The sequence below is a fragment of the Quercus robur genome, chromosome 9 (assembly GCF_932294415.1).
Source record: "Quercus robur chromosome 9, dhQueRobu3.1, whole genome shotgun sequence".
Taxonomy (NCBI): domain Eukaryota; kingdom Viridiplantae; phylum Streptophyta; class Magnoliopsida; order Fagales; family Fagaceae; genus Quercus; species Quercus robur.
Genome location: NC_065542.1, coordinates 48,050,935 through 48,067,951, shown reverse-complemented (window position 1 = coordinate 48,067,951; position 17,017 = coordinate 48,050,935). Strand labels below are relative to the sequence as shown.

General features: G+C 35.4%; 1 protein-coding gene across 5 annotated transcripts; it reads left to right on the top strand.

Annotated features, from left to right (window-relative positions):
• The first annotated feature begins 910 nt into the window (after window positions 1–910).
• On the top strand, window positions 911–15,132 carry LOC126698791 (mediator of RNA polymerase II transcription subunit 19a). Of its 5 annotated transcripts, none has more exons than XM_050396245.1 (8): window positions 911–1,193; window positions 4,075–4,206; window positions 4,613–4,679; window positions 7,835–8,124; window positions 8,287–8,532; window positions 12,261–12,320; window positions 12,474–12,607; window positions 14,036–14,521. In XM_050396245.1, the coding sequence occupies exons 3-7, from the start codon at window positions 4,649–4,651 to the stop codon at window positions 12,522–12,524; spliced, it is 678 nt and encodes a 225-aa protein (XP_050252202.1). In that variant the 5' UTR covers window positions 911–1,193; window positions 4,075–4,206; window positions 4,613–4,648; the 3' UTR covers window positions 12,525–12,607; window positions 14,036–14,521. The 5 variants fall into 5 exon arrangements, with proteins under 5 accessions (XP_050252202.1, XP_050252203.1, XP_050252201.1 ...); XM_050396244.1 differs by lacking the exon at window positions 4,075–4,206 and adding an exon at window positions 14,759–15,132 and having other exon boundaries at window positions 912–1,193; window positions 14,036–14,100; XM_050396243.1 differs by lacking the exon at window positions 4,075–4,206 and having other exon boundaries at window positions 912–1,193; window positions 14,036–14,100; window positions 14,197–14,521.
• Window positions 15,133–17,017: the final 1,885 nt, after the last annotated feature.

Below are 17,017 nucleotides of genomic sequence, written 5' to 3'. Positions count from 1 at the left end.
TTTTATTTTTAACTTTAAAAATGAACTTTACTCAAAGTATGATCGAAATGATACTAACCTCAAGTTCATGAAACTTAAAAGTAAGTAGGATTTTGTTATTATTATTTTAAAATGAAACATTCCCTTAGGAAGATCATAGTGTGACAGGGCTTGAACATCCCTAGTTTAGGAGAGTGTTATTTTGTAAAATATAAAGTAAGGTTAGTACAATATGTATTTATTAATGTACAAAGGGTAAAACTTGAGAAAAATTATTTTAGGTATCATGTTTAAGGTTTTTTAATTAAATTTAATAGTGTGGTTACATTGACTTATCCTTAATATATAAAGGATTCCTCAGTCTCCATAGCAATATTCGTTAGCAATTAAGTATCACTATTACATTCTTAGGAACAACATGAAATGAACATTTTATAAAACACACATTAAGCTCATGTTCCGTTTTAAATACAACACCAATCTATAGCACACTTAGCTTACTTTATTTATCAATTCAATCATATAGTTGAATTAAAAAACTCTAACAAACCCAAACAAAATAAACATGAGTAGGAGTTGATTAAAACTTGAGACCTTTATTCACAAAAAAAAAAGGGGTGAGATCTAAAATAAGAAGATGGTATTATATTATCCTTGTTGTCTAGCGATTTTTCTTTTGTCATGAGATATATGAAATTCAAAGTTCAAAATTCTTGGCCAATATTTTAGTTTACTCTCAATTCTCATGAGATTTATGAAATCTGGAACTCAAAACTCTTAGCCAAATATTTTAGTTTACTCGTAATTGAATAAAAAATAATTAAGGTCTTGTTCATCAAAAAAATAATAATTGAGGCCTCATAGAGCTTTGGACAACGTTGTTAGCCAAAAAAAAACCTAAGAAAAACAATGAGATCTATTAGAAGAAAGTGGTACTTATAATATCGTTGGTTTCTTTTTCTTCACTCTCTCTCTCTCTCTCTCTTTCGCTCTCGTTCTGTCTAAGCTATTCTTCTCGCCACGCTCGAGTCTCGAGTTTTGACCCAAACCGCTACCCACACGCCTCTCTCTCTCTCATTCACTCACTCAGTCACTTGGCCGGCCGGCCGCCTCTTCCAGCAACCTCCGGCAATTCTTTTCCGGCCAGTCGCCGGAATATTCAACGAAGGGCCCCCCCAACTCTTATTGGCTCGGCATCCACTGGAAAAGTCACGGTAAATAATAATGATACTCAGAAAAAAAACAACAACTTTTGGTTTTAGTTCTTGATTTAAATACTTGGGTTATGACCAATTCTTGATTTTTGTGTATTAATATGCGAAACCCATGAAGATTTCATTTTGTTGAAGTTGGTAGGGCCCCCAAGTCCCCATTTTGATTTTTGAATTTTTATGGGTTTTGGGATATGTGCAAAAATCATGGAAATTTGAACCAGATTGAAATGCCCTTTTCCTTTTTCTGGGTTTTCAGAGGAATTATGGGATTGAACTCTTTTTTTGGTGATAAATTTATGAAATTTGATAATGGAGACATTGATTTTTTAGGTTTCTTTTTTCATGGGCTTGTGAGGATTTGGAAAATTTTAAACCTTGTTGGGGTTTATGGACCCTAATTTTAAAAAGAAGTTGTGTAGTGCATTAAATTACTTAGTCAAGTTGCAATTGGGGTGCATTAAAGTTTGATTTTACTAAATCAACTCTAGGGCTTTTAGTGCTGGAACTTTGATTTACTCAAGTTAGTGACTGGTCATGGAAAGGGCATCTGTGACCGAGTCTAAGTAGATTAATTGGGACTTTCTGTGCAAAAAACTGGCACTTGGGGCTGTTTAGTGTTTAGTGATGCATGTGGAATCTGGTTTCGCACTGTTAGGGATTGATAAAGCTCGAGTGGGATTAGATTGCAAAACTGATCTATGTTGTCCTTGGGATAGCTATGTAGTTGAGATATTATAGTTTTTGGCGGGCTTTAAGTGGAATTTGGGGACTGCCCTTTCCTATTTTAGGGTCTGCCTTGACCATTTGGAAGGCTTAGGCCGTGATTGTGGACATTGGACCCTATGTGAACTAGGGGGTTCAAGCTGTGACATCCGTTATTTGCTTCATGAATATCTTGGAAATATGATTTCTAGGGTTTACTTTTCTAGTGCTCTATTCTTGTTTTCGATTCCCATTTTGATAATTGTGCACTTTATTTTTTTTTGATAGGTAATAAGAATATTATTAAACAAACTTCAACACTAACGAAAGCAAATACAAGGTGTTCATGATGGTGAACACAAGGAAATGCAACAAACAAACAAACAGCATCAAATGACAAGAAAAAACTTAAAGTGCACAACTAAGAGAAGAAATAAATTCCAAGATAGTAGAGCAATCCGAGAAGCCCCAACACTTAGACCAATCAAATAAGGTCTTCTGGCATAGAGCTTGTAATTGAACCAAAGATTTCTTAGTATCCTCAAAAAAGCGCCGATTTCTTTCCGTCCAAACTATCCACATCAAACAGCTAGGAACTATGTTCCATATGTCTGAATTAAATTTGCTCAGCCAATTGCTCCAACTATACACCAAGCTTTCCACAGAGCCTAGCATGACCCATTGGATCCCAAAAATCTGATACATGTAAACCCACAGTGAGTGAGCTACAGGACAATGGAGGAGGAGATGATCCACAGTTTCCTCATTACGATGGCACATACAACACCGATTCACCAAAATGCGCCCTCTAAGCATAAGATTATCCAATGTAAGGATCTGTCCATGAACCGCTGTCCACACGAAAAATGCCACCCTCTTAGGAATCATTGAGATTATCACTAGAAATGGAAAGCCAAATGAAAAGAGTTAGTGAATATTGGCTCACTACTGTATGTTTATGAAAATAGATTTGTGCTAGCGAACTCTTTTTGCTTGATCTTGGTGTTGGGGTGTTTTGGACTGTTCTTCCATCATAGAGTTCCTTTTTTCTCTTAGAATACTCTTTATTTTTGTCCTTCTGTGGTATGTTGCTGTTTTCCTTTTGTGTTCATCATCGTGAACACCTGGTACTTTTCTTTTTTCCTTTATCAATAATATCACTCTTATTACCTATCAAAAAAACAATGTTGATGAAAATCTTGTGTTTTAAACACTCAATTAGAGTGAGTCAAAAGCCTTATCATTTTAAAATTTGGCTTTTATTTTTCGTCATTTCTTTTTAGTTTCCTTAAAATAAGTTGGAATTCAAACCTTAAGGAAAAATGCCCTTAAGGCACTAGATTCATAGTTTCCTGAGGTGCTAGGCGGCTATAGGGTGCTTGTGCAAGCTAAGAAATTCACCAATATCCGAAGTAGTTGATACGCATGAAAGTACATTAAAAATCAATATATGGAAATTTATACCACACACACTTTATGTTAGATCTCTCCCTCTACCCCATTCTCATTCGGAGGAGTAAGTGCTATTTGAGCCAAAATTCATCAACTTATAACTAGAATATAGCCTAGTGAACATTAACTAAATATGAACATATTAATCATTATTACCATTATTTGGAAGTTATAAGTACAATATAATCTAATGAACTTTAACTTACAATAGGTATAATTATGCCAATGAGCTCTAGTTCATATGACACCTCCTCTCTTTGTAAAAGTAAGGTGGAGGGTGAGGTAGTGGGTTAACGACTCATTGGGTGCATGTGTGTAATTACTGACAAAAATAATAAATTAAGCATATTTATCATCCTTAACACCATTCTTTTCATTTTGCATTTTATTGAAATGAACTGGAAAAAAATGTATTCCCTGGGAATCGAATCAATTAAAAGAGAGATTCTTATGATTTGTAGGACACAGCTTTATTATTGAGACCCCTATGTGACACATAGAGAAGTACAACAATATCTTTCTTAAATTTTAAGTTTTGAGTGAGGGCTTACATTGTTATGGACAGGCTTAAATTATGTGGGTCTTATTATTAATTTTCCCTTTTTTTGGAAAGGAGATACTTTTTAATATTTTTGGAAAGGAGATACTTTATTATCAGAACCCTGGTTTAGTATAAGTGGAGTGTGGGATTGCTTGAATTTTATGATTAAAGTACCTTTAACAACAGGTTATTTTAATGAGCTGCTTGCTAGCAGCCTAGCTCCTGTTGCCTGAACCATAGCACTCATTTCAGTCAGAAGGTCAGTGTGGAGTGCACCGTTAAAGTTATCCATCCTGTTGGCCTCGTCCAGGCACCTAGGCAAGTGCCAGCCTTGCTTTTAACTACATTGAACATATTTGTTGACAAAGTAGTAATTTGCAAACAGTGATGTCAATATTTAAAGTGTGGATGGGAGAATGGAGATTGAAAAAAGTCTTTTGATAGGCGATTTTTCTCTCTCCATATTGAAAGTTTGTGTAGTATGACTGGTGGACATCTAATAGTACTTAAAGTAATAGGTGACCATGGACATGTACGTAGAGAATTCCATGTCTAACACATAAGAAAAGAAAAGTTTCGAGTTCCCCTATGATGGAAATAGAACATTTAATGTATATGCTTAGTTTCTGTTATAGTATTGTAGAGACTAGAGACCTATTCATGTTCTTTCTACAATTTTTAGAGTAGAGATTCTGTTGATTTTGATGGTTTTGGCAAACTGCAGTTGATAATGGTCCACTGCTTTGTGAAACATTGACACATGGATCCTGAAGGCAAGAATTTTGGAAGAGGTAAAGATTTATTATATATGTTTTCTTTGTTGTTTGTCTTAATCTGTTTTATTTCCTTGAAACACTTGTTTGACTGAATCTGGATTTGGTATCGTATTTGTTAATTTGGTCTTGTGTATAGGAAAACTCTGTATGTGGACATTGCAATATCTACACGTAGCAATTATTTTTCTGCTTATGACCTCTTATCTTGCATAGTGCACTCAGTGTTAGATGACCACCCTTCATTTAATTATTATAGGGTTACTCATAGAAGTCAACAATTATTAACAGAACTAAGCATGTTATTTCTTATGTGTTAATGTACTTATAAAAAATATTCTTGTGTGTTAATGTAATATATCTTATTTCTCATTTTGTGTTGGTAATATGCATTTTGCACGTGCACTTGTGCTAACATATAAAGTATTTATTCATTGCAATTTGATTCACTTGGAAACTGTTTGACTTAACTAATTCTACAATTAACATTAATGAATGGTGAAGAAGGGCTATCTGCAATTTTGTTTAAACTTGATGTTAGATTATTTGTATAATTTTGAGCCTTTTCTTCTTTATGGGGTGTTGGCCTTCCTTACCCAAACACCCACCCAGACACAGATGCAGAATGGGTTTGCAGAACTAAAAATAGATGATAAAAGAAAGAAAGAAAGAAAACACTTGGCTTCACCACCTGAGGATACTTGTCATCACCACCAAGCTGTGGAGAAAACTCTAATACCAAGATTTTTATTCAAAATGTACTGCTCAAAACTATTTTTGGAGTCTCTTGTAAATAGGCTTTAAGGAGTACATCAAGCTGCAATTTCATCCCATAAAATCCTCAGTAACGCTAAAGCCCAAATTCAAAAAGCAAAAGTAAAAAAATCAAATATGAGATCAGGTATCTTCCTGTATCAGTCACAGAAGCATGCATATGCCCACATATACACAGTTTAAAGAGGGTGAATAAGGAAGAAGAAAAAGAGAGAGAAATTTGTACATGATCCATGGATTTTATATATGGAGCATAATGGTGGAGCCAAGAGGGTTGAGGGGGGCAATTACCCCCTGGACCCACCAAAAATTCCTCTTTTATACTTTATTTTCTATATTTTTCATGCATTTTTTATATGCCTTTGAAAAAAAGAAGAAAATCTTTCATATTTTATTAATGTTTTTTAAGGTTCAAAAGTAAAAGAAGGATAGGGGAAAAAAAGAAGCAGCAGCAAAATATAGAAGCAAAATTTTTAACAGGAGAAAAAAAAATTACTATTATCTTTCAAAAGTGTCAAAGATCTTAAATTATTTATGTAATAATTTGTTATTTTTATGGGTTTTCTAACAATATAATACCGCTTAGTATTCACAAGTGGCATTTTACAAATTGGTCTTAAGTATTCTATATATAATGTGTGTGTTGTGTTAGTGTACAATGTCTATCTATGTATGTCCATGGGTGTATGAAGATATATGTATGTTAGTTATAAATTTTGCCCACCCCTCTCCTTGCAAATCCTGGCTCCGCCAATGGTAGAGAGCCTTGTGACATCTTAGAACTGTCTTGGTGTGGTAATACATGCAAGACAAGGATTGGGCCAGGGATATTATCTTTTCCTCTAGAGGTAGGTTTGGAAACATTACACATGTGCCTTTGGTGGCATCATGCACGGAAAAGCTTGCCTATTTACATGTGTTTCTGCATCTGTGTATATTTGTGTCCGTTAGGCAGGACTTCACAGGGTTTTGCACTTTTGCTTAATTGTTAAATTGTGAGATTTGCATAATACTTGGTTTGTTGGGATCTAGTATGGAGACAGTTTGTGTTGCTTGAACCTAATACCAACTATATGATTTTGTTTCTTGGGAACATGTTTATTCTCTGTCTCTCTCTCTCTCTCTCTCTCACACACACACACACACACAACACACACACACACACACACACAAACACACACTTACAGATACATTAAAACATTATTCTATTGATTAACACAGTTGTTTACCTGGCACAAAAAAAAAAAAAAAAAAAAGTAACTTCTAAGTAATTTATCTAATTAACTAAATTAAACTTTTTAAGGAAATGCATTGCACCTTCAGGTATTGGTTGACAAATGTTGCTGCAATTACCAATGGTTGAAAGTTATTAACTTTATGAATTATAAGATTTCAGTAAAAACCTGTTTTTTCTCTCTAAAAAAAGGGAAATATGCTTGCTATGTATAACATGAATAATTCTAGATAAGTTGATTCTTTAGTGCATTTTGCTTAAAGTACAGGAGGGTTGGAACAGAAGATACTAGATATAAAAATTTGGTGCTGCCTGGGTATCCTGTAAATAGTTGGGATGGTTCAGGACAGTGGGATTTTATCTTTTTTCTTTAATATGCAGGAAAAGTCTTATTGTGGTGTAAATTTGGATTATAAGATGGCTTAAACTATCTGGTCATGCTTTTCAGCTTCATATACCTTGCCTTTGGGCTCTGCTTTTTTCAACATCAAACATATTCCTAGCAGAAATGGTTTCATGATAAAATATTTCCAGGGAAATTGCATTATCTTCCTGTAATTGGTATCCTGAAAATAATTTTCTAGTTTTTTTTTTGGGGTACCAAAAATCTGGAACTCTAGCTTAAATGGGACCTCATTCCCTTGTAAGAGCATTGTGGAAGGTGAGGTTATGGGTTTAATGGCCATTAGGTTCATGTGTAACTTACCATTACTTAAAAAAAAAACACAAGCCCACAAAAATTTGGTAGGTAGTGGTGGTTATGTTGGGTGGTGTGGGGGCTGGCAGTGTGGCGTGGGTGGGGGGGGGGGGGGGGGGTGTTAGAGTGGGGAGGGGGCAGGTAATCATAAGCTATTTTTTATTTCTTTGGTTATAATTTTCTGTTGAATATGCAAAAATTTTCCTTTGATAATCAATTTCAGTTGCATCAAACATAGGAAAATACAGGAAATAATTTCGTAAAATATTGCATTCTGAAACAAAGGCAATCTAATGCATGTATTTGCCTCATCTTTTGGGAACATTTGATTGATGTCAAATGATCCAATTCTGTTTTCAGTTACTTTTTTCCTTTTTGTTAAGTTTGTTGGCCTTTTTACTTTGCACCTTTTTTTTTGGTTCTTTTCCCCCTCCTTTTGGATGACATGCTGTACTATTTGGGCTTTAGGACCAAGGGAACTGACTGGTGCTGTAGATCTCATAAATCACTACAAGTTGTTACCACACCATGATTTTTTCTGCAAGAGATCACTTCCTTTGTCAATTTCAGACACGCATTATCTTCACCATGTTGTGGGAGACACAGATATCAGAAAAGGAGAAGGGATGCAATTGGATCAGCTTATTCAGAACACATCTTATTCCAGAGATACTAATACACGGATACAACCATTTGATCTCGATATTCTGAAAGAAGCCTTTCAATTAAGGGAAACTGCTCCCGTTGATTTGCCCCTTGTAAGAAATCCATTGCCTTGAAATACTTTTGGTGCTTTAAGATAGTTTCTTATATTTGGATGAGAATCCCTGTCATGTGGTTGGTTCCCAGAGTTAATATGGTCCTGTAATGGGTTACATCTGTTTTTTAAATGCTGATCTTATCTCTTTTGCTGTCTTTAGGCAGAGAAGGGGATCCCTACCATTGCAGGGAAATCAAAAAGTGAGTCCAAGGACAAGAAGCATAAAAAGCACAAAGACAGAGATAAGGATAAGGATAAGGATAAGGATAAAGAGCATAAGAAGCGCAAGCACCGTCATAAGGACCGAAGTAAAGATAAAGATAAAGATAAGGATAAGGAGAAGAAGAAGGATAGAAGTGGGCATCATGATTCTAGTGCTGATCACTCAAAGAAACACCACGAAAAGGTTGGCTAAATCTCTCTTGTAACTATGTATTCTTGAACACTTGGGACGATTTGAGAAAAATGGGAATGCTGTGAAAATCTACTGGGTAAATATAGTCAACAAGTTTTTTTAAACTTTCAAATGGCCTTCTCTTTTTCAGCCTTTAAAGTTAAGCAATCAGCTATAGTTAGGTATAGACTGCTGTTTTCTGTCCAATTTAAGGTTAGATAACTAATGCTGGATTACTTATCAAAAAAAAAAAACTAATGCTGGTGGCAACAAGCTCCCATAAGAGTGGACTTTAATATCAAGATTAATCGAAATTAATTTTCTGGGTTCTACATAGAAGTTGAATTCAAGTTGTCAGTTAAAATGTAGTGTTCATGGCATTAGGTTAGAATACATGGTCTAGGGCACTAAGTTTGCTATTTTTTACCCTTGTGAGGGTACACCTGTAATTTGCATATCATTATCTGAGTATAATAGAACTGGTGTTAGGGTTAATCAAATAAACCTAACACATGATTTTTCTCCAAAATTCAATACACTATAGTGGCATTGTTCACAGCAGTGCTGAAATTTTGGTTTTTAATTATTTGTGAGTTCAAGTAGTAAGGATTTCTGTCTTTTATTTACATTTTGTTTAGTAATAATGTGTGGTCCAGATTAGTTTGTTTTAAGGTCTAGATTGAGAGTTGTTAGAATTATATGAGAGGCTCATATAGCTTTGTAATGAGACTCTTATTATCATTGTCATGTAACACAATTTTGACAGCTGGTCTTGAGTTTTAACTGAAAGTCTAGAAAACATGGGGCTTTCTTCATTAGGAGTGATTCCTAGGAACCTACTCATTTTATGCCAGTAATTATTTTCTTATTTCCACCCTATGTTTCTTATTTTCTAGCAGGTGTGACCAAATCTGTATGCCCTTAATTTCCAAACCAATTTCACCAATTCTTGAATCTTTTTGATAGCTAAGTCAAAAATATTATTCAAACACTAGACTAGAAAATGCATCATCCAGTACACAGGATATCTACTTGAGGGGCACCACAAATTAACAAAAATTACAACATTCAAGAATGTCAAGCATATTAGAGAATAAATGATCACTTAACAAAGTCATCCACTCATACAGGGAAAATGTAAGAAGATCATCGTAGGTGGTTCAATTCCTTCAAACTTCAGTTTATTTCGTTCTCATCAGATGGTTCGTGTTATGCATAAAGGGATCACTTTTCAAATACCACTGCTATGGTGCCTAGCAAACAACCCCTTCCAACATGTCAATCAACTACCATATTAGGCATAGCCCACTTCATCCCAAATAAGCAGAACACTAGGGACCATAATTCTCTGGCTATATCACAATGTAGATTAAATGGTCCATTGTCTCTCCATCCTTCTTACACATGCAATACCAGTCAACAACAATTATGTTTCTAAAGAAATCGGTTAACAAAATCAACTCCCAATGTTGAAAGGCTCTAATAAAAGCAACATCCCACTGAAAGTTGCCTGCATTCCAACACAAGTAGTTCGCCAATCTGGAAATGCTTCCTAAAGAACCCTATCCCCACACTACTTGTCTTGCCAAAACTGAACATTAGTACCACTACCAACCTTTTTCTTTTTTGATAAGTAGTACCACTATCAACCTTAAAACTGATGAATCTGGAAAGTTTGCCCCAACCCTTTCTAATATCCTTACACAACATACACCATAATGACCCCAGCCCACCCACGAGCACCAACCACCCCGCTCACAATTATATTTTTTCTCCATTATTTTCCTGCAAAGAGCATCCTTCTCTGTGGCAAAACTCCAAAGCCATTTACCCAATAAATATTGATTGAAAGACACCAAATTCATCTTTAACAAGCCCTAACAGATTTTCTAAATCATAGAATCTTTGCTGATATCCTGCACGAATTGGTCTGGGTTCTGGTTATGACACCATGAGATAACTCATCAAACAAACTAGCACAATCAATCATTGATAAATTACCTTGTGAAAACTATCCATCTTATCATAAAGTCTCTCCTGACGTCTGTCTTGAAACGGTTTTTCTCTTTAAAAACATCCTCAACTCTTACAATGCATCATTGTAGCCCGGGCTAAGATCTGGAATTCAAAAGGAGATGTCGACCATGCAATTTTCTGATCTCTAAGAAGGTATTGATACAGCTTTCATGTGGGAAAGAATCATAAGGGTTTTGAGATCTAAGTATCAAGTGAAGAAAGCTGCAGTTTGCAAGCCTAAACAGTGAGCAGGAAAAGCAGCAAAAGAACATAATCAACAAGTTGAAATGCCTAGGTGACTTTCTGATGAAATTTTAAATGGATGAAATTTTCAAAAAGGTAAAGCCCCTCAATTGATTGACAAAGATGAGTTTAGACATGAGAGCAAAGAAACAGAGGTCAAAAAGGCTGTTGGAGCAAAGGAAACTGATAGTTCAGCCACAGAATATTTCTTTCATGTCAAATACATCTCTAACAATATTCAAGAATTATAGAAGAGGATAAAGTTGAAGCAAAGGAAGACATTTTGTTCAGTAAGAGTTCAAGATCCAAGATCCAAGATCCAAGATCCTTCTTTCTTGTTGCTACGAGGAGTTGTCAAGAAGAATTAAAAGGGTGATAGATGGAAACAAGGAAAAAAAAAGAGTTGGGAAAGCCTATTTCAACAGTTCAACCTACACTACAGGCTAAGAATGTGTAATTTGCAATGTTGGTTCACGTTGTTGATTTTATAATTGCTGGAAATTTCAGTGCTACTATTAAAAAAAGGACGTTCTAGTGTCATCATGGTTTACACCAATAAAGAAAAGAAAGAAAATTTCAGCCCAAATTTTTTATCCTATGTCAGTGGTGTTGTTCAAGAAGTTTGGAACTCTATTACTTCAAAGCTCAAAAATCATTCTCTTTTTTGATAGGTAGTCATACTTTTATTGAAAAAAATTGAACATCATGTTCACGATGGTGAACACTCTGAACAAGAATCAAAGCTCAAAAATCAAGTTCAAGTTTTATCTAATCAGGGGAGAAAGTGGCATGAAGCTCCCAGAAGAGCAAACTTAAAAATTGAGTTTATCTGAAATTGTGGTCCAGATTCTACATAGGAGCCAAATTGAAATTACTGGCCAAAATTCTTTGTTCAAGGCACTGCTGAAATTTAGATTTTTATTATTTTTGGATCCAAGTAGTAAGAATTTTGGGGTCATATTTATATTTTATTTAGTAATAAAGTGTGATTTAGATTAGTTTGTTTTGAGGGTCTAAATTTGGAGTCATTAGAATTTTTTGGGAGGCATATATAAGCTTTACAATGGGATTCTTATTATCTTTAGACATATAATCAGAATTTTGATGGCTGGTCTTGAGTTTCTTTCAACCCCTACGAAGTGTGACACTTTCTTCACTAGTGTTGTTTTTAGGAATAAGCTGGTGTGATGCTAGTGGATATATATTTTTGCTTTCCACAATATGTTTCTGATTTTCCTGCATGTGTAACTAAATCTGTGAGCCCTTAATTCCTAAACCGATTTCACCATTTCCCAAGTCTTCTACAAAGGCTAATCCTAATCTTCTAATTCCTACCATCTTCCATTGACATTCAATATTAATAGCCCTATGGTTTGTGATAAATTTAAAAAATTTGCCTTGCTTTGTTTATTCATTGAAAAATTAATTTAAGGTTTCAGTGTTTTCCCATAATTGAGTCTATGTACTGGATTTTTTCTCAGAAAAGGAAGCATGATGGAGATGAAGACGTTAATGACATTCACCGACACAAAAAAAGTAAGGTAATATATATAAACAAGAAACGTTTGCAATTTGGATGATTTTGTTTTTGTTTTACTTTCAATCCTACTTCATTGTTTCTCCTATGAATTGAATAATTTTGGCCATTATTTGGCTATAATTAAGCTTTGTGTATTAACACTAATTTGTTGCAGCATAAAAGCTCAAAAATTGATGAAATGGGTGCGATAAAGGTAGCCGGCTGAAGGTGGCATAGAATAATTGTTCTCAATGGTTCTTGTTAGAGAGTTTGGGGGGTCTTTGGCTTAACGATGTCCAATTGTTTGAGGTAAAACACCGTGACATAATATTTAATTTTAATTCTGATGAACACTTGCCCAGCAGCGTACTACACAATTATGATTCCTAATCTCCTTCACGGTATTCATGATGCACCTCAACTTTATGTTTCAGTAATGGTAATTAGCCTTGTAATCAACCACACTATTCTCCTCCCCTTAGGCCTAAACGCATATACACAATCCCAGATTTCCAATAATCAAAGTTAGTTTGGATCCTTATCTGTTGCAGCCAGCTCTTTTCCCAGTTAGTCTATCCTTAATATCCAGCTTATCTGTTATAACATAGCCTAGACTCAGAGAGTCAGAAGTGTTGTCAATCCCCGTTTGTTTAATAGCAAGCTAAATTTGCATTTATGAATAAAGCAAGAAGCTGTTGTTTCTTCATATTTTTCTGTGGCCTTGCATTACTCTCTCTTTCTGTGTGTTTTGGTTTTCTTCATTTGTGTTCAGATTAATTAGGTCTTAATGGTATTATTATTTTGGCAAAAATGCAAATTCCACTTCTATTAACTAGTTACTGTTAAGTGTCCAATTTTGAATTAATTTTTTTTATTTAATTCAAAAATTTTTAAAATAATAAAAACAATTTTTTGATAAGAAAAAAATGGGAAAAAAAGAAAAGAAAAAGATCTGGGTGGCGTGGAAGAAGCAACAAGATTGGGAAAAGATTTTCTTGTTTTACTTACATAGAAAAGACCCAAGTGGAATTGAGAACCGGTTTTTTTGATATTTTGCTTATACCTATACCTATTTGTTTATCTGCCACAATGATGGAAATGAAATCCCTGAAATAAAAAATAACCCAAATTGGATCCTGGGGTTGGGTTAATGTTACAGGGGGCATGTTTTGTGCAAATGGGTATTCCCTTTTTAGAATTTACTCCAGTTTAATTGCTCATGGGTGCTCTTTGTATGAAAACAGCCTGGGCATCACCATGCTACAGTTTAATTGTTATCTTGCTTTTATTTTGGTTTTGGTTATGGGGTTGTACTTTGTTCCTGATCCTGTTGCTTGCCTAAATCTGTGTGTGTGTGTGTGTGTGTGTGTGTGTTTTTTTTCCTATTCAAAAAATTATTTTTAATATTTTTTGGATTTTTTGAATAAAGAAGCTATATAAAAATAAAATCAAAATTAGACACTTAACAACAACCACTTAACAGAAGTGGATGGGAGGCCGTAATTGATCAAATTTTCAACTTAAGAGGACTCGATTGAACAAAAGTAAAGTCAAATATCTGAAATAAATATTGGTCAAACTTAAAGAGTATAATATGCATTTTTTACTATTAATTTCTTATGTATTCTGCCTTTAGCAGCAACTGTAATCTGTAATCTTCTCTACATGGTAGACCAAACCTAGAAATGTCTGTGTATACTACAGTCATTACTTACATTACATTTTTTTTTTATACAGAACGGCTTGTGAACTGACTAAAGATTGTGAAGATAAATTAGCCTAGTGATCGCATCTGATGTAAGGTAAAAATTGCTAAAAATGAACTCTTTTGTATCATAACAGTGGTCTAATATTATTGGTAGTAATGTGCAAGACTCCTTACTTTTTTTTCTTCTCAGTTTCTGTGGCGCATTGGATTTCTCAGCGTGTATACATTATTATAATCTTTCTCCTGTTTAGAGTTTTTAAGCTGACATTAATGATAAGCTTAAATTAGAGTTTCCAGCTTTTGAGTTTTAGGAAGACTAGATTGGGAAGGGGATTGTGTACATATTCCCTCATCTGTTGTAGCAATGACTAGCATGTTTGATTATCCAAATTGATTGTAAGGGCTAGGGCTATGTCCTCACATTAATCCTCAATTCATTTAATTAATGTATTCTTTGTATATACAGTAAACTTAATGACTGGGTCATCGAGGGAATCATTATTGCTGTTGGTTGATATTTTGAGGCTCAGAATGATTCTTTTCTTTATTGTTTGTCAGTGATGGGGGCTTCTTAACATTCATGTCTGGGAGTAGCAATTACCAAAACCAGGGATTCTACTGTGCAAATGGATGATTCGCAGTTATTTGCTATCAGCATTAATAAACCTGGATGATTCATAGTTACTTGAAATTGTCATTAATTAACCATTGGTCTTTGTTGCCAAAGTGAGATATCTCTCGTTTTTTTATAGGGAGTCTACATGATATGGAGATTTTAGTAGATGTAAGCCAGTCGCCTATTTGTATCTCTCCGTGCAGATACTCATTCACTTGTTCAAGATCAAGCTATTTTGGGTTTGTGGCTATGGAGGGAGAGGCGAGGATAGGAGAGTAGAGGAGAGGGGAAGGTAGTTGGAATTTACTAACCGTGGTGGATGAATTCTTGTGTACGAGAAATCACGCGAGGGGGGATGATTGACGGTCCAAATTGCTTAATTTGAGTGTTACTGTAAGACAAAGAAAATCTATTTTCGTGAGATAGGCCTGGTTGAAACCACTCTGATGGTTAAGTCAATGTTTAAAAATTTGAAAGAATGAGTAATAAAATTTTCAGAGTTTTTCCTAATACCTTTACCAGATTATGAGATCCCTTCGTATAGCTGGGGACCTTGCCTTTTTCCTGTCTAAACCGTCCCATGGATTCAGGCCTTTTAAGGGGATATGGTGCTTGTCACTTTGGGCCAATTGACAAGGGTGACAGGCTCCACTACGTTTAATGCGATGTGAGGTTGTTGGTGGCACAATAAATGCTGGTTAACGATTGTTAGATTAAGGGTGACACTTCTTTTGAGATGGTGGCCCCAGTTTGGCCTGGCAACTGGTGATTCACCGAGGCAATGCTTGTGGATGTAGCAATGCCTGGTCTGAACTTTCTCATTAGACTTTGGTAACAGAACTCCATACTCATGAAACTCATGACTGCAATGTCTGGTCCAAATCTGGTGTATTCTAACTAGCAAAATATAGGGTTATTGGTTAACAGCAATCAGCTCTCCTTGTCTGGTTAAATTGGAAGCTTTCCTTCTTCCTTTTGGCTCCTCTCCCCTAAAGTTCTCTGTAGTGTTTTTTTTTTTCCTTCTTAAATGGTAAGATGGTTAGCTCCTCCTGGTTTCCTGATAACCCAATTTTCGAAGTAATTTTGACTTGGCTATTGGTCCCATGTTTCCAAATGAGCTCATTTGATGCTGCTGAATGATTTAGCAGTGCCACAAAGCGGTTGTTTCATCTGTTTGAGGGTGAATCATGGAAAGTATGGTATAAAGTCTTTTGCAAATTACCCCCTCTTCTCCAACTGGGAAATGAAAGGGCAAGACCATACGTGAAGTCCAGGCTTCTGTACAACTAAACAAACAATTTACTTGATTGGTTCTGTTTGTTATGAGCCTATTGGGTATTAGCCGAAGCAACCCCAAACTTCATTTTTCCGTTGAGATGCCCCAGGCCTAGTTTATTCACTTTGAAAGTTCTGGGCCTGTCTCATTGACTGCCCAAAATTAATGGGCTATCCTGTTTAGTTTCACAATGACACATGTCCAAAAAGGAGTTTGGACACCTGTCCTGCAGTAATTCCCCCCCCCCCCCTTTTTTTATGAACAAAAAAGGTCTCATATGGCACAATATCATTGCCCTGATCCACTTGAACTTGAATTCTATGGTGTGGGACCACCAAAGCTGCTTGAGGCTATCCATGTGAGCACAGTATTTAAACTAAAGCGTCACGACTCAAACCACAATCCTCGGACTTGCAAGGATGATGGTTCAAGGGACTCCTACCATCAGGCTGCCACCCTTCAATGGTTTGCAGTGATTTCCCTTGCAATAATTCATCGAACTCTTGGTTATAAGATAGGACAAGAATGCAGAATTCTTGCTGCCCAAAAAAAAAAAACTATTGCACCTTGCACATTACTTGTGTATTACTGCTTCTAATCCCGAATTGGTTGCTTATAGAATTGTGTGCACTTTATTTTAAAAGTACTTTCTTTAGGGAAAGAGGAACCAAGCCCTCAAAAATAATTCCAATGATGCATGTGATGACAAACTTGATATGGCACCACGTAAGTAAAGAGAGCCTCGACGTTCTTTGTGGAGAGAGTTTGGGCCAAAAAGAAGAAGGGCAATGAAAGCTCATCATTGTTGTTTGATAGTGATTATAAAACTGTCAAACAAATAATCATATTGAGCTAAGGGGTCAATTGAAGACTCAACCATTCATTTGTATTAAATAATTGGTATCATCCCCATTACCATTTACTTTGGATTTACCTGGTTGCACCAATTATGATCAGTAAGACCTAATAAAACGCCATTGATTAAACTTCAGTTGCAACAACTACATGGTCCCAAAAACAAAACGAATCAAACTAGATAAATCATTAATTGTAGCCAAGGGCGTGGGGGCTAGCCCAGCTAAATTATGTCTATCCAGTTAGTAGTAGTTACTCAAACTT

What these genes read in the sequence shown, in the direction of transcription:
- LOC126698791 (XM_050396244.1), top strand. Translation starts at nt 4,649, where the DNA reads ATGGATCCTGAAGGCAAGAATTTTGGAAGAG. An exon ending in AGGCAAGAATTTTGGAAGAG is followed by an intron (nt 4,680 to 7,834) that starts GTAAAGATTTAT and finishes TTTGGGCTTTAG; the next exon opens with GACCAAGGGAACTGACTGGT. An exon ending in ACCGACACAAAAAAAGTAAG is followed by an intron (nt 12,321 to 12,473) that starts GTAATATATATA and finishes AATTTGTTGCAG; the next exon opens with CATAAAAGCTCAAAAATTGA.